Genomic DNA, 20,478 nt, shown 5'->3' on the forward strand with positions numbered 1-20,478 from the left:
GCACCTCTCCCTCCTCATCTTAGAACCACAGACATACACATGGCTGGTTAACTGAGTGAGTGGCTCTTTGTGTCTGTCTCTGTATGGCTTGTATCGGGCCAGACTGCCGCCTGCAGCAGCCAGGAAGAGATGGATGGATGGATGCCTCAGAGCCAGGTCAATCTGGGCAGTTTACTAAGCCAGTGAGGCTGTGTGTTACACTGGACACGACTCATACATAATTAAAGACAAAAGCTCCCGCTCAGAAAGAACAGCCAGTGCACATTAATTGATGTTTGTAAAAAAAGATAATAATAAAAAAATGACTGCAGAATGCAATGTATGTAAGTAACAGCAGCCTGGGGCATAGTTTATTAATGAGGAGCCTGCTACAAGACAAGACAGACTCATCCAGAGGCAGTTACATAAAGGGAGGAGAAACTCCTACTGCGTGCGTGTGTGTGTGTGTGTGTGTGTGTGTGTGTGTGTGTGTGTGTGTGTACACGCGTGTGAGTGAGACAGTATACAGGAGAGAGAGGCAGAGACAAAGAGGTCTATCAGAGAGAGATTGAACATGGGAAAAAAAATAGCTGTATGTGAAGATTGTGTATGATCTGGTTACCTAATTCTCCACATGAGCCCACTCATCATCACCGGTGATGGCATGGTTTAAGAGAGGGTATCTACATGTGTAAAACACAAAGATTCAGGGGAGGATGTGGCGTGTCTGGAGGACTCACCCGCTCTCCGGACCGCGGTCTCTTTTTTGGCCGTGTGGGCAGAGCGTCCTCCTTTGGGTTGGTATCGATGGCCCAGTAGGAGCCCTGTGGAGAGAGGAGGGACCACAGTAAAGAACACAGAACAGACAATGCCCTGCCGGCCTGATACCACAGGGACGTTAGCGTTGGACATGAGGGATTCATATCTCCAGACAAAGGGTAAAGGAATCGGAGGCTTTTCTTTGGGACTGACACAATAGGGCTTTAACAAATGCTATTAAATCACAATGCAAGAGTAAATAGTGGTGTGTGATAAGTGTGTGTGAGACTTTGTTTTATATTGGAGGGAGCTGTGTTGTGTGGTAGTTCTAGACAGTGGCTGGTGAAATGCTAAGCTCCTCCTGAAGCAGTACTTCCTCAGCCTCAGGTAGTGTAGGTAGCCAACTGTAGCTGGTCTGGGAGCTGGAGCAACATGTGGGCTTTCTGCCCAGGTCTGAGCCTGGCTAATCAAGGAGAGAATAGACCTGCTGGCTCTGGGGCTGCAGCTCCACACTCCAGCTGCATTATTTAGCTCTGCATTCAGCCCCATTTCATTTATTTTTCAACGGTGTTCCACCCCGAAGCCACATGCAACACACATGATTATATTTTATATTAATCCTGATAAGATCTCAATTGTTAAGGGAAAGTGAGATCAGGACTTTTAAAATTCTTCCTAAGCAGAGAGAATTATTTCAATATATTTTTTGGAAATTGTCATTCTGGACAACAGAAGAGGAGAGGTACGGCTTCAACAACCTGTGTCTAACGTGATCCATACAATAAGGTGTACCATACACCAGTCACAGTACTACCGCCATCTAAACCACCATCCTGGGTTTTATTCCTGGCTTTTATTTTGAAACACTGCAACAACAATACAATGTTGAGCAAATATGTTTTATATTTTCAAAGCTTGGGGTCGATTAGCATTTCCCTCAGAGGGAGAATAATTCACAGTGCAACCAACCATAGACAGACATCTCATAATAATGTCTGAAGTAAATCCCACTATACTCTCAGCTCTGTAGCCCAATTCCATTGTTGGTATATTTGGTGGTGTTGTCTTCAGTGTAAAAGGCTGAGAGTAACAGACAGAGAAACGTCTAAGGACGTCTGAAGGTGAGCTGCCTGAGCTCCGTGTTATGACCATAGCATCTGTTTTACTGCTAAATATATGATTTAGGGGTTAACTGATTTAGGGGTTAACTGATTCAATTCGAGCTCCTGGTAGACTCAAAATCACTGTCCCGGTAGAGAGCCGGGCTGGGTGGCATTTCTTTTAATTAAGCAAAAAATCTAAGCACAAACCCTTGGGAAGGGAGTTTCTGCATTTCTCCACAAACCCCCCCATGAGACTCGATGGGGGGAAAAACAAACCCATTTAAAGAGTTCTTAAATTATTCATAAATACACTGCATCATAGCGAAGCCTGGCAAGGCAAGTGTGTGTGTGTCCATATTGTAAGCTACAACTGTTATGAAACTAAGCTCCAACTATTCAGTCTCTAAACAAAGGCCATGATGACCGTGTGATGATTTCACCAGAAGCACTGTTTAATTGCTATACCTGCTATCAAAAAGGAAGCTGACTTTCCCTCCCTACAGTACGCATGTCAACATCACGCTCTCTGGTTTCCCCATCTCAGTCTAGATTAGATACAGGACATGGAATATGCAGTACACTTAGCGTTCCCTACCAGTTAAAGGCCAGTGCAGTTAAAAACGTGATTGTTCTGTGTACCAGTCATAAGTAGTAGCATTCAAAAGTTTGGACACCTACTCATTCAAGGGTTTTTCTTTATTTGCACTATTTTCTAAACGGTAGAATAATAGAAGACATCAAAACTATTAAATAACACATATAGAATCATGCAGTAACCAAAAAAGGTGTTAAAAGAAATCATAACATATGTTATATTTGAGATTCTTCAAAGTAGCCTTGATGACAGCTATACACATTCTTAGCATTCTCTCAACCAACTTCATGAGGTAGTCCCCTGGAATGCATTTCAATTAACAAGTGTGCCTTGTTAAAAGTTAATTTGTGGAATTTTTCCTTCTTAATGCGTTTGTGCCAATTAGTTGTGTTGTGACAAGGTAAGGAAAGGGAGATACCTAGTCAGTTGTACAACTGAATGCACTCAACTGAAATGTGTCTACTGCATTTAACCCAACCCCTCAATCAGAAAGGTGCGGGGGGCTGCCATAATTCTTTTTTCTTTTTTTCTTCCCGAGATGGCAGCACAGTAGGACGTGTATATCTGTATTTGTCTTATCCCATGTAAATAGCCGGTCTTTTTCGAATATATCTTAATCTCTCTTTCTATCTACGAAATAAATATACTTCCTGCAAACCGCCTCAACAAATATGGTACAGAGCTGCTATTTTTATTCCTTATAACTGGAACTTCCATCAGGAGCTAGCCAGATAACTAGCTACTAGTCTTTGTTAGCCACGGCTAGCGGTCCTGACCTTTTTTCCCCCCCGGCATTAGCCAGCCTTAGTTCGAACAACACCTGCCAGTCTGCACAGTGCGATATCAACCCAGAGCATATCGGACTGCTTCTCTCTACCATGATCACCGGATTCCTGCCGCTCTGGATCATCGCAGCTAGCTAGCTGCAAACGAGTAGCTACTGTTAGCTAACGCCTCTGTCCCGAAGAAAGCACCAGCTAGCCTTGAGCTAGCCTCAAGCAAGACCCATATACCAGCTAATTCTAGGGCTACAATACCTCCTTTGCCAATTGGCCAGGACCCTTTATTGTTGAAACGGAGCCCCACCGATCCATCACGACTGGACTGCTGACGTGATCGCCCGATGTGGTCTCAACAGGGTATACTGTTACGATGTCACCGAAAAACCATCTACTAGCCCCGGCCCGCAAGCTTTTCTGAATGCTGTGTCCCCTGCACGCCTAGCGTAGTAGTGACTACCGAACAGCACCCTGACTCACCTATTGCTGCTCTTTTGACCCTATGATCACTCGGCTACACAGCTGATGCCCCGTTTCAATACCACAGTACGTCATTTTGTTTACCTGTCGGCCCCAGCCTCGAACTCAGGTCCTGTATGTACCAAACTGACCCGCTCTGCCCATTCATCGCCATTTACCCGTTGTCGTCTCTCCCGATCAACACCTGTGATTGCTTTATGCCTCTCTCTAATGTCAATATGCCTTGTCTACTGCTGTCTAGGCTAGTTTATATTGGTTTTATTTCACAGTAGGTCCCCCAGTCCTGCTCAAAATGCCTTAGATAGCTCTTTGGTCCCACCCCAGACACAGCGACCTCACCTAGGTTAACTGATGCCTCCAGAGACGAAACCTCTCTCATCACCCAAAGCTTAGGTTTACCTCCACTGTACTCACATCCAACCATACCCTTGTCTGTACATTATGCCTTGAACTTATTCTACCATGCCCAGAAATCTGCGCCTTTAATTCTCTGTTCCGAACGCACTAGACGACCAGTTCTTATAGCCTTTAGCCATACCCTAATCCTACTCCTCCTTTGGTGATGTCGAGGTTAACCCAGGCCCTGTAGCCCCCAGTACTACACCTATTCCCCAGGCGCTATCACTTGTTGACTTCTGTAACGGTAAAAGCCTTGGTCTCATGCATGTTAACATCAGAAGCCTCCTCCCTAAGTTTGTTTTATTTACTGCTTTAGCACGCTCTGCCAATCCTGATGTCCTAGCCGTGTCTGAATCCTGGCTTAGGAAGGCCACCAAAAATTCAGAAATTTCCATCCAACTACAACATTTTCTGCCAAGACAGAACTGCCAAAGGGGGTGGAGTTGCAATCTACTGCAGATATAGCCTGCAGAGTTCTGTCATATTATCCAGGTCTGTGCCCAAACAGTTCGAGCTTCTACTTTTAAAAATCCACTTTTCCAGAAAAAAGTCTCTCACTGTTCCCGCTTGTTTAAGACATCCCTTAGATCCCAGCTGTGCCCTGGACACCATATGTGAATTAATCACCCCCCATTTATTTTCACAGTTTTTGCTGTTAGGTGACCTAAACTGGGATATGCTTAACACCCTGGCCATCCTACAACCTAAGCTAGATGCCCTCAACCTCACAAATGATCATGGAACTTACCAGGTACAACCCTAAACACGGGCACCCTCACAGATATCATCCTGACCAACCTGCCCTCCAAATACACCTTTGCTGTCTTCAACCAAGATCTCAGCGATCACTGCCTCATTGCCTGCATCCGTAATGGGTCGCAGTCAAACAACCACCCCTCATCACTGTCAAACGCTCCCTAAAACACTTCAGCGAGCAGGCCTTTCTAATCGACCTGGCCCGGGTATCCTGGAAGGATATTGACCTCATTCCGTCAGTAGAGGATGCCTGGTTATTCTTTAAAAGTGCTTTCCTCACCATCTTAAATAAGCATGCCCCATTCAAAAAATGTAGAACTAAGTACAGATATAACCCTTGGTTCACTCCAGACCGGACTGCCCATGACCAGCACAAAAACATCCTGTGGCGTTCTGCATTAGCATCAAATAGCCCCCGCGATATGCAACATTTCAGGGAAGTTAGGAACCAATATACACAGGCGAGCCTTTGCTTTCCTAACAGAAATTTGCTTCCTGTAGCATAAACTCCAAAAAGTTCTGGGACACAAGTCCATGGAGAATAAGAGCACCTCCTCCCAGCTGCCCACTGCACTGAGTCTAGGAAACAGTCACCACCAATAAATCTACGATAATCGAGAATTTCAATAAGCAATTTTCTACGGCTGGCCATGCTTTCCACCTGGCTACCCCTACCCCGGTCAACAGCTCTGCATCCCCCACAGCAACTTACTCAAGCCTCCCCCAGTTCTCCTTCACCCAAATCCAGATAGCTGATGTTTTAAAAGAGCTGCAAAATCTGGACCCCAACAAATCAGCTGGGCTAGACAATCTGTACCCTCTCTAAAATTATCCACCGCAATTGTTGCAACACCTATTACTAGCCTGTTCAACCTCTCTTTTGTATCGTCTGAGATCACCAAAGATTGGAAAGCTGCCGCGGTCATTCCCCTCTTCAAAGGAAGAGACACCCTAGACCCAAACTGTTACAGACCTATATCCAGCCTACCCTGCCTTTCTAAAGTCTTCAAACACCAAGTTAACAAACAGATCACTGACCATTTCCAACCCCACCGTAACTTTTCCGTTATGCAATATGGTTTCAGAGCTGGTCAAGGGTGCACCTCAGCCATGCTCAAGGCTTTCGACTCTGTCAATCACCACATTCTTATCGGCAGACTCAACAGCCTTGGTTTCTCAAATGACTGCCTCACCTGGTTCACCAACTACTTCTCAGAGTTCAGTGTGTCAAATCGGAGGGCCTGTTGTCCGGACCTCCGGCAGTCTATGGGTGTGCCACAGGGTTCAATTCTCAGGCAGACACTTTTCTCTGTATACAACAATGATGTCGTTCTTGCTGCTGGTGATTCTCTGATCCACCTCTACGCAGACGACACCATTCTGTAAACTTCTGGCCCTTTGGACACAAACCTCCAGATGAGATTCATGCCATACAACTCTCCTTCCGTGACCTCCAACTGCTCATAAATGCAAGTAAAACTAAATGCATGCTCTTCAACCGATCGCTGCCCGCACCTGCCCGCCCAACTAGCATCACTACTCTGGATGGTTCTGACTTAGAATATGTGGACAACTGCAAATACCTAGGTGTCTGGTTAGACTGTAAACTCTCCTTCCAGACTCACATCAAGCATCTCCAATCCTAAATTAAATCGAGAATCAGCTTCCTATTTTGCAACAAAGCATCCTTCACTCATGCTGCCAAACATACCCTCGTAAAACGGACTATCCTACCGATCCTTGACTTCAGCGATGTCATTTACAAAATAGCCTCCAACACTCTACTCAGCAAATTGGATGTAGTCTATCACAGTGCCATCCATTTTCTCACCAAAGCCCCATATACTACCCACCTCTGCGATCTGTATGCTCTCCTTGGCTGGCCCTCGCTTCATATTCGTCGCCTAACCCACTGGCTCCAGGTCATCTAAGTCTTTGCTAGGTAAAGCCCCGTCTTATCTCAGCTCACTGGTCAACCTAGCAGCACGTGCTCCAGCAGGTATATTTCACTGGTCACCCCCAAAGCCAACTCCTGCTTTGGCCGCCTTTCCTTCCAGTTCGCTGATGCCAATGGCTGGAACAAATTGCAAAAATCACTGAAGCCTTATATCTCCCTCACTAACTTCAAGCATCAGCTGTCAGAGCAGTTTACAGATCATTGCACCTGTACACAGCCCATCTGTAAATAGCCCACCCAACTACCTCATCCCCATGTTATTCTTTTTTCCCTCCTTTGCACCCCAGTATCTCTACTTGCACATTCATCTTCTGCTCATCTATCACTCCAGTGTTTAATTGTGAAATTGTAATTATTTCGCCACTATGGCCTATTTATTGCCTTACCTCCCTAATCTTACTTCATTTGCACACACTGTGTATAGACTTTTCTATTGTGTTATTGACTGTACGTTTGTTTATTCCATGTGTTGTTTGTGTTGCACTGCTTTGCTTTATCTTGGCCAGGTCGTAGTTGTAATTGAGAGCTTGTTCTCAACTGGCCTACCTGGTTAAATAACTAAAAATCGACATCCACGTCTTCAGCGCCTGGGGAACAGAGGGTTAACTGCCTTGCTCAGGGGCAGAACAGCAGATTTGTATCTTGTCAGCTCGGGGATTTGATCCAGCAACCTTTCGGTTTCAGGGGGGGTATTTCAGAAGATGGTATTTTACCAAATAGGGCTAAGTCCAGATTATGGCAAGAACAGCTCAAATAAGCAAAGATAAATGACAGTCCATCATTACTTTAAGACATGAAAGTCAGTCAATACAGAAAATGTCAAGAACTTTGGAAGTTTCTTCAAGTGCAGTCCCAAAAACCATCAAGTGCTATGATGAAACTGGCTATCATGAGGACCGCCACAGGACAGGAAAATCCATAGTTACCTCTGCTGCAGAGGATAAGTTCATTAGAGTTAACAGCCTCAGAAATCAGCAATTAACTGCTCCTCAGATTGCAAACCAAACAAATGTTTCACAGAGTTCAAGTAACAGACATCTCACCAACTGTTCAGAGGAGACTGCATGAATCAGGCCTTCATGGTCGAATTGCTGCAAAGAAACCACTACTAAAGGACACCAATAATAAGAAGAGATTTGCTTGGGCCAAGAAACACAACCAATGGTCATTGGGCCAGTGGTAATCTGTCCTTTGATCTGATGAGTTCAAATTTGAGATTTTTGATTGTGAGACAGATTGTGAACGGATGACCTCTACATGGTGGTTCTCACCGTGAAGCGGTGGGAGGCAGGTAGCCTAGTGGTTAGAGCATTGGACTTGTAACTGAAAGATTGCAAGATCGAATCCCCGAGATGACAAGGTAAAAATATGTTGTTCTGCCCCTGAACAAGGCAATTCACCCACTGTTCCTAGGACATCATTGAAAATAAGAATTCGTTCTTAAAACTTCTTAAGGATAGGGGGAGGTATTCTGAAGTTCGGATGACTGATGTGCCCAAAGTAAACTGCCCGTTACTCAGGCCCAGAAGCAAGGATATGCATATGATTGGTAGCATTGGATAGAAAACACTCTGAAGTTTCTAAAACTGTTAAAATAATGTATGTGAGTATAACATCACTGATATGGCAGGTGAAAACCCGAGGAGAATCCATTCGGATTTTAAATATTTATTTTGTTTGAGGTCACCACCCATTCAATTGTTTGTCTATGGGATATTCAAAGGAATTCCTCACAGATTGCAGTTCCTATGGCTTCCACTAGACGTCAACAGTCTTTAGAAAGGGTTTCAGGCTTGTTTTTTGAAAAATGAGTTAGTAATTGTAGTTTTTCAAGGTGGCTCTCATTTTGGACTGTAGTCTTGTGGCGCACGTGGATGAGGGCGCGCACTTTGTTTTTTTTGTCTCCGGTATTGAACATACTGGCTTAAATTTGATCGTTTATTTACATATTAGGGTACCTAAGGATTGCTTAGAAACGTTGTTTGACTTGTTTGGACGAAGTTTGTTGGTAACTTTGGGGTTCTTTGTATGCATGTTGAACGAGTGGAACGAGTGGATTAGTGAATCAAACGTGCCAACTAAACTGCCTTTTCTGGGATATAAAGAAGGACTTTATCGAACAAACCGACCATTTGTTGTGTAGCTGGAACCCTTGGGGATTGCAAACAGAGGAAGATCTTCAAAGGTAAGTGATTTATTCTATCTGCATTTCTGACGCCTCTGCTGGTTTGGAAAATGTTTTTAATGCTTTTGTATGAGGGACACTGTCCTCAGATAATCGCATGGTATGCTTTCGCCGTGAAGCCTTTTTGAAATCTGACAATGCGGTTGGAAGAAGTTAAGCTTTTAAATGATGTAGGACACTTGTATGTTCATGAACGTTTAATATTATGATTTTTGTATTTTGAGTTTGCCGCTCTGCATTTTCACCGGATGTTGTCAAAAAGAGGTGCCTAGTTAAATAAAGGTTAAACAAAAAAAGGCATGGAGGTGGTGGTGTGATGGTGACACTGTCAGTGATTTATTTAGAATTCAAGGCACACTTAAACAGCATGGCTACCACAGCATTCTGCAGCAATACACCATCCCATCTGGTTAGCACTTAGTGCGACTATCATTTGTTTTTCAACAGGACAATGACCCAACACACCTCCAGGCTATTTGACCAAGAAGGAGAGTGACGGAGTGCTGTATCAGATGACCTGGCCTCCACAATCACCCGACCTCAACCCAATTGAGATTAGAGGTCGACCGATTAATTGGAATGGCTGATTAATTAGGGCTGATTTCACATTTTCATAACAATCGGAAATCGGTATTTTTTTTACACCTTTATTTAACTAGGCAAGTCAGTTAACCTGTTTAGGATGGGGGCAGTATTTTCACGGCCGGATAAAAAACGTACCCGATTTAATCTGGTTATTACTCCTGCCCAGAAACTAGAATATGCATATAATTGTTTGATTTGGATAGAAAACACCCTAAAGTTTCTAAAACTGTTTGAATGGTGTCTGTGAGTATAACAGAACTCATATGGCAGGCCAAAACCTGAGAAGATTCCATACAGGAAGTGCCCTCTCTGACCATTTCTTGTCCTTCTATAGCCTCTTTATGGAAAATAGAGGATCTCTGCTGTAACGTGACAATTTCTAAGGCTCCCATAGGCTCTCAGAAGGCGCCAGAACGGGGAATGATGACTCTGCAGTCCCTGGGCGGAAAACAGTAGGGGATTTGGATAGTGGTCGATCTGAGAACAATGACACGGGCGCCCGCGTGCATGTGAAGACACCATTTTCTTCTTTCAGTCTTTGAACGAAAACAACGTCTCCCGGTCGGAATATTATCGCTATTTTACGAGAAAAATCGCATAAAAATTGATTTTAAACAGCGTTTGACATGCTTCGAAGTACGGTAATGGAATATTTAGATTTTTTTTGTCACGATACGCGCCGGCGCGTCACCCTTCGGATAGTGTCTTGAACGCAAGAACAAAACGGCACTATTTGGATATAACTATGGATTATTTGGAACCAAAACATTGGGTGTTGAAGTAGAAGTCCTGGGAGTGCATTCTGACGAAGAACAGCAAAGGTAATCTAATTTTTCTTATAGTAAATCTGAGTTTGGTGAGTGCCAAACTTGGTGGGTGTCAAAATAGCTAGCCTGTGATGGCCGGGCTATCTACTCAGAATATTGCAAAATGTGCTTTCACCGAAAAGCTATTTTAAAATCCGACACCGCGATTGCATAAAGGAGTTCTGTATCTATAATTCTTAAAATAATTGTTATGTTTTTTTGTGAACGTTTATCGTGAGTAATTTAGTAAATTCACCGGAAGTTTTCGGTGGGTATGCTAGTTCTGAACGTCACATGCTAATGTAAAAAGCTGGTTTTTGAAAAATATGAACTTGATTGAACAAAACATGCATGTATTGTATAACATAATGTCCTTGGAGTGTCATCTGATGAAGATCATCAAAGGTTAGTGCTGCATTTAGCTGTGGTTTTGGTTTTTGTGACATATGCTAGCTTGAAAAATGGCTGTGTGATTATTTCTGGCTGGGTACTCTCCTGACAATCTAATGTTTTGCTTTCGTTGTAGCCTTTTTAAAATCGGACAATGTGGTTAGATAAAGGAGAGTCTTGTCTTTAAAATGGTGTAAAATAGTCATATGTTTGAAAAATTGAAGTTTTGGGATTTTTGAGGAGTTTGTAATTCGCGCCACGCTCTATCATTGGATATTGGCGAGGCGTTCCGCTAGCGGAACATCTAGATGTAAGAGGTTAATTAAGAACACATTCTTATTTTCAATGACGGCCTAGGAACGGTGGGTTAACTGGCTTGTTCAGGGGCAGAACGACAGATTTTTACCTTGTCAGCTCGGGGATTCAATCTTGCAACCTTACGGTTAACTAGTCCAACACTCTAACCACCTGCTTTACATTGCACTCCACAAGGAGCCTGCCTGTTATGCGAATGCAGTAAGAAGCCAAAGTAAGTTGCTAGCTAGCATTAATGTTATCTTATAAAAAATGATAAATCAATTATAATCACTAGTTAACTACACATGGTTGATGATATTACTAGTGTATCTAGCCTGTCCTGCGTTGCATATAATCGCTTAAGTACACGTTGCTCCAACCATAATCAATGCCTTTCTTAAAATCAATACACAAGTATATATTTTAAACCTGCATATTTAGTTAATATTGCCTGCTAACATGAATTTCTTTTAACTAGGGAAGATGTGTCACTTCTCTTGCAACAGAGTCAGGGTATATGCAGCAGTTTGGGCCGCCTGGCTCGTTGCGAACTGTGAAGACTATTTCTTCATAACAAAGACAGCCGACTTCGCCAAACGGGGGATGACTTAACAAAAGCGCATTTGCGAAAAAAGCACAATCGTTGCACGACTGTACCTAACCACAAACATCAATGCCTTTCTTAAAATCAATACACAGAAGTATATATTTTTAAACCTGCATATTTTGCTAAAAGAAATCCAGGTTAGCAGGCAATATTAACCAGGTGAAATTGTGTCATTTTGCATTTATTGCACGCAGGGTCAGGGTATATGCAACAGTTTGGGCCGCCTGGCTCGTTGCGAACTAATTTCACAGAATTTTACGTAATTATGACATAACATTGAAGGTTGTGCAATGTAAAAGGAATATTTAGACTTAGGGATGCCACCCGTTAGATAAAATACGGAACGGTTCCGTATTTCACTGAAAGGAAAAACGTTTTGTTTTCGAGATGATAGTTTTCGGATTCGACCATATTAATGACCTAAGGCTCGTATTTCTGTGTGTTTATTATATTATAATTAAGTCTATGATTTGATAGAGCAGTCTGACTGAGCGGTGGTAGGCAGCAGCAGGCTCGTAAGCATTCATTCAAACAGCACTTTCGTGCGTTTTGCCAGCAGCTCTTCGCTGTGCTTCAAGCATTGCGCTGTTTATGAATTCAAGCCTTCAACTCCCAAGATTAGGCTGGTGTAACCGATGTGAAATGGCTAGCTTGTTAGCGGGGTGCGCACTAATAACGTTTCAAACGTCACTCGCTCTGAGACTTGGAGTGGTTTTTCCCCTTGCTCTGCATGGGTAACGCTGCTTCGAGGGTGGCTGTTGTCGATGTGTTCCTGGTTCGAGCCCAGGTAGGAGCGAGGAGAGGGACGGAAGCTATACTGTTACACTGGCAATACTAAAGTGCCTATAAGAACATCCAATAGTCAAAGGTATATGAAATACAAATCGTATGGAGAAAAATAGTCCTGTAATTCCTATAATAACTACAACCTAAAACTTCTTACCTGGGAATATTGAAGACTAATATTAAAAGGAACCACCAGCTTTCATATGTTCTCATGTTCTGAGCAAGGAACTTAAACGTTAGCTTTCTTACAAGGCACATATTGCACTTTTACTTTCTTCTCCAACACTTTGTTTTTGCATTATTTAAACCAAATTGAACATGTTTCATTATTTATGCCAGGCTAAATTGATTTTATTGATGTATTATATTAAGTTAAAATAAGTGTTCATTCAGTATTGTTGTAATTGTCATTATTACAAATAAAGAAAACAATTCGGCCGATTAATCGGTATCGGCTTTTTTGGTCCTCCAATAATCGGTATCGGCGTTGAAAAAAATCATAATCGATTCGACCTCTAATTGAGATGGTTTGGGATGAGTTGGGACCGCAGAGTCAAGGAAAAGCAGCCAACTAGTGCTCAGCATATGTGGGAACTCCTTCAAGACAGTTGGAAAGGCATTCCAGGTGACTACCTAATGAAGCTGGTTGCGAGATTACCAAGAGTGTACAAAGCTGTCATCAAGGCAAAGGGTGGCTACTTTGAAGAATCTCAAATATATCTTGATGTGTTTAACACTTTTTTGGTTACTACATGATTCCATGTGTGTCATTTCATAGTTTTGATGTCCTCACTATTATTCGACAATGTAGATAATAGTAAAAATAAAGAAAACCCTTGAATGAGTAGGTTTCCAAACTTTTGACTGGTACAAATAAATAAATAAAATATATATGTTTGTGCGCGCGCAAAAACACACACTATCTATCCATCCCCTGAGGTTGGAATAATACTTTGACACTGAAAAAAAGAAGCCTTTCTAGTGTAAGAGCTATTTGAAAAGACTGCCTGCAATTTCAGCCTGTTTTGGTGAGATGGTGTTTTGGCCTTCTATTAACATGCAGTAAATGAGTTCATAGACCAATAAAGAGTTCTAAACCTCTCTGCCAATAACAGACAATTTTCAGTTTTCCCTTTCCCACTCACACCACTCACAGACAGTCTAAGCTAAATTCTTGTTGATAAATTGCTATTTTCTCAGAAGCCATTTATTTTTTGGACCATTTTCATTTGACAAAATCACAGTTAGGTACTTAAATTGTTACAGTTCTGAATTTGACCCCCCTACCGGTAATTGGGCAACTTTTGATAATGTTTTCTTGTCTCAGTGAGGGAAATGCTGTAAATTACGAGGACTCAATGTATTTTGAAAAATGAAACGTTGAGAACCATAATAAATACTACTTTGATGTCATACAAGCCACACACCAGTGAGTCCAAATGTGCACTTCACATTTCCATGTAAAATACAGTGTTAACGTTTATGATCACTATGTTTGATGTAGTTACAAGATGACATGACGTCATATCCTGGGTTGTCCTGAACAGAATTAGCCTGTTGTATTCTTAAGAAAATTTACCACAGACCTTGCATTTGAACGCACTCATGACTCCATTCTATGTGCACCAAAATTACTAATCTGTCTCTCTGAATTGCCTACTGAAAGCCTAAACAATAAGATCTTATCTTAGAATTTAACTAGTCATGTTGGCAAAAGAACAAGCTTTAAAATTATGCTCACATGACCCAGATTGTGATTTATAATGGGCTGTTTTTGGATTGCGTAAACAACAGTAATTGTGTAAAGGCGGGGATACAGGGCTGTGGTCCAAGAAAAGTGTGCTTGTGTAGTTCCTCCACGGCACAGCTAGGAGAGCTTAAAAAAGCACCTTCTAGTTGAAAACTCTGAGTCATGAAAGTGCATTGAAATGACTTAGGAACTCAGCACACATGGTGAGGTGTGTGACAACTTGGAAACACCAGTATGTCCTCTTACTCAAACCCTTGTAATTTTTATGTCTTATGTTGTACTTCCCCCAAATTTCCCAAGAAAATTCTTATGTTACTGAATGTATCCATTTTTGTTATCAACAAATGTGGTGAAAAGTACAGTAAATGACAAAATCAACAGTGTAATAGAGGTCGACCGATTAATCGGAATGGCCAAGTTTTCATAACCGGTAATCGGCATTTTTGGACACCGATCATGGCCGATTACATTGCACTCCACGAGGAGACTGCGTGGCAGGCTGACTACCTGTTATGCGAGTGCAGCAAGGAGCCAAGGTAAGGTGCTAGCTAGCATTAAACGTATCTTATAAAAAACAATCAATCTTAACATAATCACTAGTTAACTACACATGGTTGATGATATTACTATTTCATCTAGCTTGTCCTGCGTTGCATATAATCGATGCGGTGCCTGTTAATTTATCATTGAATCGCAGCCTACTTCGACAAACGGGTGTTGATTTAACAAGCGCATTCGCAAAAAAAGCACTGTCGTTGCACCAATGTACCTAACCATAAACATCAACGCCTTAAAATCAATACACAAGTATATATTTTTAAACCTGCACATTTAGTTAATATTGCCTGCTAACATGAATTTCTTTTAACTAGGGGAAATGTGTCACTTCTCTTGCAACAGAGCCAGGGTATATGCAGCAGTTTGGGCCGCCTGGCTCGTTGCGAACTGCGAAGACTATTTCTTCCTAACAAAGACAGCCAACTTCGCCAAACGGGATGATTTAACAAAGCACATTTGCGAAAAAAGCACAATCGTTGCACGAATGTACCTAACCATAAACATCGATGCCTTTTTTAAAATCAATACACAGAAGTATATATTTTTAAACCTGCATATTTAGTTAAAAGAAATTCATGTTAGCAGGCAATTTTAAACTAGGGAAATTGTGTCACTTCTACTTTCACTGAAAGAATAAACGTTTTGTTTTCGAGATGATAGTTTTCGGATTCGACCATATTAATGACCTAAGGCTCGTATTTCTGTGTGTTATTATATTATAATTAAGTCTATGATTTCATAGAGCAGTCTGACTGAGTGGTGGTAGGCAGCAGCAGGCTCGTAAGCATTCATTCAAACACTTCACTGCATTTGCCAGCAGCTCTTCACAATGCTTGAGGCACAGCGCTGTTTATGACTTCAAGCCTATCAATTCCCGAGATTAGAATATCGAATATTGAAGACTCATGTTAAAAGGAACCACCAGCTTTCATATGTTCTCATGTTCTGAGCAAGGAACTTAAACGTTTGCTTTTTTACATGGCACATATTGCACTTTTACTTTCTTCTCCAACACTTTGTTTTTGCATTATTTAAACCAAATTGAACATATTTTATTGATGTATTATATTAAGTTAAAATAAAAGTGTTCATTCAGTATTGTTGTAATTGTCATTATTATAAATAAATAAATATATATTTATTTATTTATAAAATGTAAAATAATTAAAGAAAAATTTGTCCGAATAATCGTTATGGGCTTTTTTTGGTCCTCCAATAATCGGTATTGAAAACTCAGAATCGGTCGACCTCTACAGTGTAATGTTTGGATTCACTAGTGTCAGGTGAATTGTTGTCCTCACCTTTAGTGTAATAATTTTCCCATTATGCCCAAACTGTTCCCTTTTAATTGCTCCCATGGTTGTGTGTATATTTTCCATATTTCTTATGTAAGAAATATTAATTTATCCCTATCCATATAGGCCAATTCCCAAGAGTGTAAGACGAAATGCACTCATTAAAAATATCCTCCATAATCTCTCTTGCTAACTATCTCTTGAATTTTATTCAAGTTGGTAAAGTCTTTTTTTTTCATTTAACCTTTATTTAACTAGGCAAGTCAGTTAAGAACAAATTCTTATTTACAAGTAGTGACGTAGTTCCTCTATGCCAAACGCGTCCATCATTGAAACCAGACCCTAGTCACTGAGTTGAAACTAACCAGTTAACATCATGTAAATTAATGTAGGTCTATCTGCAGTGGGAGTAGTATCTGCACTACACTGTACCCCCTTATCTCCATGGTAAAGGAGTATGCCATGCCTGCCATCATCTCTCTCTCTCTCCATCTCAGAGAAAGGTGAGAGCCATGTCTATCTCATACAACCAGCAGTGCTCATATTCCTGCCACATTACAATATTGATGTAACATATCAAGAGAGGCTAGCGCTTCTTTGAAGTTATCTTCGGGGGGAGAGAAATTCCAAATGAAACATTAAGGATGCGAGCATGTTGGCCATGCATTTGGAATGGGATCCATACAGCAATAGATGGTTTGTATTTAGTGGAGCAGCTCCCAGGAGAGTCAACATCAGAGGATTACAGCAAAACATGAAATTAAGCATTCAGTCCCCATCCTCTACAGCTCATAGCTCGGTGTAGCACTTCAAGCCTGTGTGAGTGTGGAGAGCGAGAGAGCGGAGAGCGGGGAGAGAGCAGAGAGCGGGGAGAGAGCAGAGAGCGGGGAGAGAGCGGGGAGAGAGCAGAGAGCGGGGAGAGAGCAGAGAGCGGGGAGAGAGCGGGGAGAGAGCAGAGAGCGGGGAGAGAGCGGCGAGAGAGCAGAGAGCGGGGAGAGAGCAGAGAGCGGGGAGAGAGCGGGGAGAGAGCGGGAGAGAGCGGGGAGAGAGAGCGGGGAGAGAGCAGAGAGCGGGGAGAGAGCGGGGAGAGAGCAGAGAGCGGGGAGAGAGCAGAGAGCGGGGAGAGAGCGGCGAGAGAGCAGAGAGCGGGGAGAGAGCGGGGAGAGAGCAGAGATTCGTGAGAGAGCGGCGAGAAGGCAGAGAGAGCAGAGAGAGAGAGAGCAGAGAGCAGAGAGAGCAGAGAGCGGAGAGCAGAGAGAGCAGAGAGGGGATAGAGAGCAGAGAGAGGGGATAGAGAGCAGAGAGAGGGGATAGAGAGCAGAGAGAGCGGAGAGAGCAGAGAGAGGGGAGAGAGAGCAGAGAGGGAGAGAGAGCAGAGAGGGGAGAGAGAGCAGAGAGGGGGGAGAGAGAGCAGAGAGGGGAGAGAGAGCAGAGAGGGGAGAGCAGAGAGGGGAGAGAGCAGAGAGGGGAGAGAGCAGAGGGGAGAGAGAGCAGAGGGGAGAGAGAGCAGAGGGGAGAGAGAGCAGAGGGGAGAGAGAGCAGAGGGGAGAGAGAGCAGAGGGGAGAGAGAGCAGGGGAGAGAGCAGAGGGGAGAGAGAGCAGAGGGGAGAGAGAGCAGAGGGGAGAGAGAGCAGAGGGGAGAGAGAGCAGAGGGGGGAGAGAGCAGAGGGGGGAGAGAGCAGAGGGGGGAGAGAGCAGAGGGGGGAGAGAGCAGAGGGGAGAGAGAGCAGAGGGGAGAGAGAGCAGAGGGGAGAGAGAGCAGAGGGGAGAGAGAGCAGAGGGGAGAGAGAGCAGAGGGGAGAGAGAGCAAAGGGGAGAGAGAGCAGAGGAGAGAGAGAGCAGAGGGGAGAGAGAGCAGAGGGGAGAGAGAGCAGAGGGGAGAGGAGCAGAGGGAGAGAGCAGAGGGGAGAGAGAGCAGAGGGGAGAGAGAGGGGAGAGAGAGGGGAGAGAGAGGGGAGAGAGAGGGGAGAGAGAGGGGAGAGAGAGGGGAGAGAGGAGAGCGGAGACTAACCAGCGGAGAGCAGAGCGAGCAGACAGCAGAGCGAGCAGAGAGGAGAGCGGAGAGAGAGAGAGGAGAGAGAGCGAGTAGAGAGAGCGAGAGCAGAGAGAGCGAGAGCGGAGAGCGAGAGCAGAGAGAGCGAGAGCAGAGAGAGAGAGAGCGAGAGCAGAGAGAGAGCGAGAGCAGAGAGAGAGAGAGCAGAGAGAGAGAGAGCGAGAGCAGAGAGAGAGCGCGAGAGCAGAGAGAGAGCGAGAGCAGAGAGAGCGAGAGCAGAGAGAGCGAGAGCAGAGAGAGCGAGAGCAGAGAGCAGAGAGAGCGAGAGCAGAGAGCGGAGAGAGAGAGGAGAGCGGAGTGCGCGGAGAGAAAGGAGTGCAGAGAGAGAGAGAGAGAGAGAGAGAGAGAGTGAGAGAGAGAGCGGAGAGAGAGAGAGCAGAGAGAGCAGAGAGAGGGGAGAGAGGGGAGAGAGAAGAGAGAGCAGAGAGAGGGGAGAGAGAGCAGAGAGGGGAGAGAGAGCAGAGAGGGGAGAGAGAGCAGAGAGGGGAGAGAGCAGAGAGGGGAGAGAGCAGAGAGGGGAGAGAGCAGAGAGGGGAGAGAGCAGAGAGGGGAGAGAGCAGAGAGGGGAGAGAGCAGAGAGGGAGAGAGAGCAGAGAGGGGAGAGAGAGCAGAGAGGGGAGAGAGAGCAGAGAGGGGAGAGAGAGCAGAGAGGGGAGAGAGAGCAGAGAGGGGAGAGAGAGCAGAGAGGGGAGAGAGAGCAGAGGGGAGAGAGAGCAGAGGGGAGAGAGAGCAGAGGGGAGAGAGAGCAGAGGGGAGAGAGAGCAGAGGGGAGAGAGAGCGGAGAGCGGAGACTAACCAGCGGAGAGCAGAGCGAGCAGACAGCAGAGCGAGCAGAGAGGAGAGCGGAGAGAGGAGAGAGAGCGAGTAGAGAGAGCGAGAGCAGAGAGAGAGAGCGGAGAGCGAGAGCAGAGAGAGCGAGAGCAGAGAGAGCGAGAGCAGAGAGCGAGAGCAGAGAGCGAGAGCAGAGAGCGAGAGCAGAGAGAGCGAGAGCAGAGAGAGCGAGAGCAGAGAGAGCGAGAGCAGAGAGAGCGAGAGCAGAGAGAGCGAGAGCAGAGAGAGCAGAGAGCAGAGAGAGCAGAGAGCGAGAGCAGAGAGCGAGCGAGAGCGGAGTACGCGGAGAGAGAGGAGAGCGGAGTGCGCGGAGTGCGAGGAGAGAGAGAGAGAGAGAGAGAGAGAGAGAGAGAGAGAGAGAGAGTGTGTGTGTGTGGAGAGAGAGTGTGTGTGTGTGTGGAGAGAGAGAGTGTGTGTGTGGAGAGAGAGAGTGTGTGTGTGTGGAGAGAGAGAGTGTGTGTGTGTGGAGAGAGAGAGAGAGTGTGTGTGGAGAGAGAGAGAGAGTGTGTGTGGAGAGAGAGAGAGTGTGTGTGTGGAGAGAGAGAGTGTGTGTGTGTGGAGAGAGAGAGTGTGTGTGTGGAGAGAGAGAGAGTGTGTGTGGAGAGAGAGAGTGTGTGTGTGTGTGGAGAGAGAGAGAGAGTGTGTGTGGAGAGAGAGAGAGAGAGAGTGTGTGTGTGGAGAGAGAGAGAGTGTGTGGAGAGAGAGAGAGTGTGTGGAGAGAGAGAGAGTGTGTGGAGAGAGTGTGTGGAGAGAGTGTGTGGAGAGAGAGTGTGTGGAGAGAGAGTGTGTGGAGAGAGAGAGTGTGTGTGTGTGTGTGTGTGTGTGTGTGTGTGTGTGTGTGTGTGTGTGTGTGTGTGTGTGTGTGTGTGTGTGTGTGTGTGTGTGTGTGTGGAGAGAGTGTGTGTGCTCCAGACAAAGTGGGGATTACATATGTTAGACCAATTCACATAACCAGGATACACTAAATATAGGCCCACATGGTCCAACCATGTGAGAAACTAAACACAGCAGGGGATACTAGTAATACCTTTCCTCTCCTCCGAAGTGCTGAGGGGCACTTTTAGGGAGTTACTAGAAATGGCCTGACTATGGCCTTATTTTGGCCTATTCCCACAAGGTTAATGGCTTTTTACTAGGGATGCACGATATATCGGTTAACAAGATGTCTAGTTTAACGTGGATGATAAAAACCGATGTCAAAGCTTCCGTGCATACCATAATAACGCCACGTAAAATTTTGCGCTACACAGCATACAATGTCTGCTGTGTGGATCAAGCAGTCATTTGAAAGAGTAAGAACATTTCAGAGAGACAACTCAAAGGCGAAATCCATTAACCTGTTGGGGCTAGGGGGCAGTATTTGCACGGCCGGATAAAAAACGTACCCGATTTAATCTGGTTACTACTCCTGCCCAGTAACTAGAATATGCATATAATTATTGGCTTTGGATAGAAAACACCCTAAAGTTTTTAAACTGTTTGAATGGTGTCTGTGAGTATAACAGAACTCATTTGGCAGGCCAAAACC

At 44.4% G+C, this 20,478-nt stretch overlaps 1 protein-coding gene across 3 annotated transcripts in view; it reads right to left on the minus strand.

The window, feature by feature from the left end:
* LOC115207508 (forkhead box protein J3) overlaps window positions 1-20,478 on the minus strand; it is a 146,003-nt gene that overhangs the window by 18,596 nt on the left and 106,929 nt on the right. For all 3 annotated transcript variants that reach the window (XR_003881020.1, XM_029774622.1, XM_029774623.1), the window contains exon 4: window positions 720-803. Coding sequence is in view for 2 of the 3 variants with exons in the window: in XM_029774622.1 (XP_029630482.1) it covers window positions 720-803 (84 nt within the window). In the remaining variant the exon portion in view is untranslated. The remainder of the gene's footprint in view (window positions 1-719; window positions 804-20,478) is intronic.

Source organism: Salmo trutta, chromosome 14 (genome assembly GCF_901001165.1).
Source record: "Salmo trutta chromosome 14, fSalTru1.1, whole genome shotgun sequence".
In the NCBI taxonomy this organism is placed as follows: Eukaryota; Metazoa; Chordata; class Actinopteri; order Salmoniformes; family Salmonidae; genus Salmo; species Salmo trutta.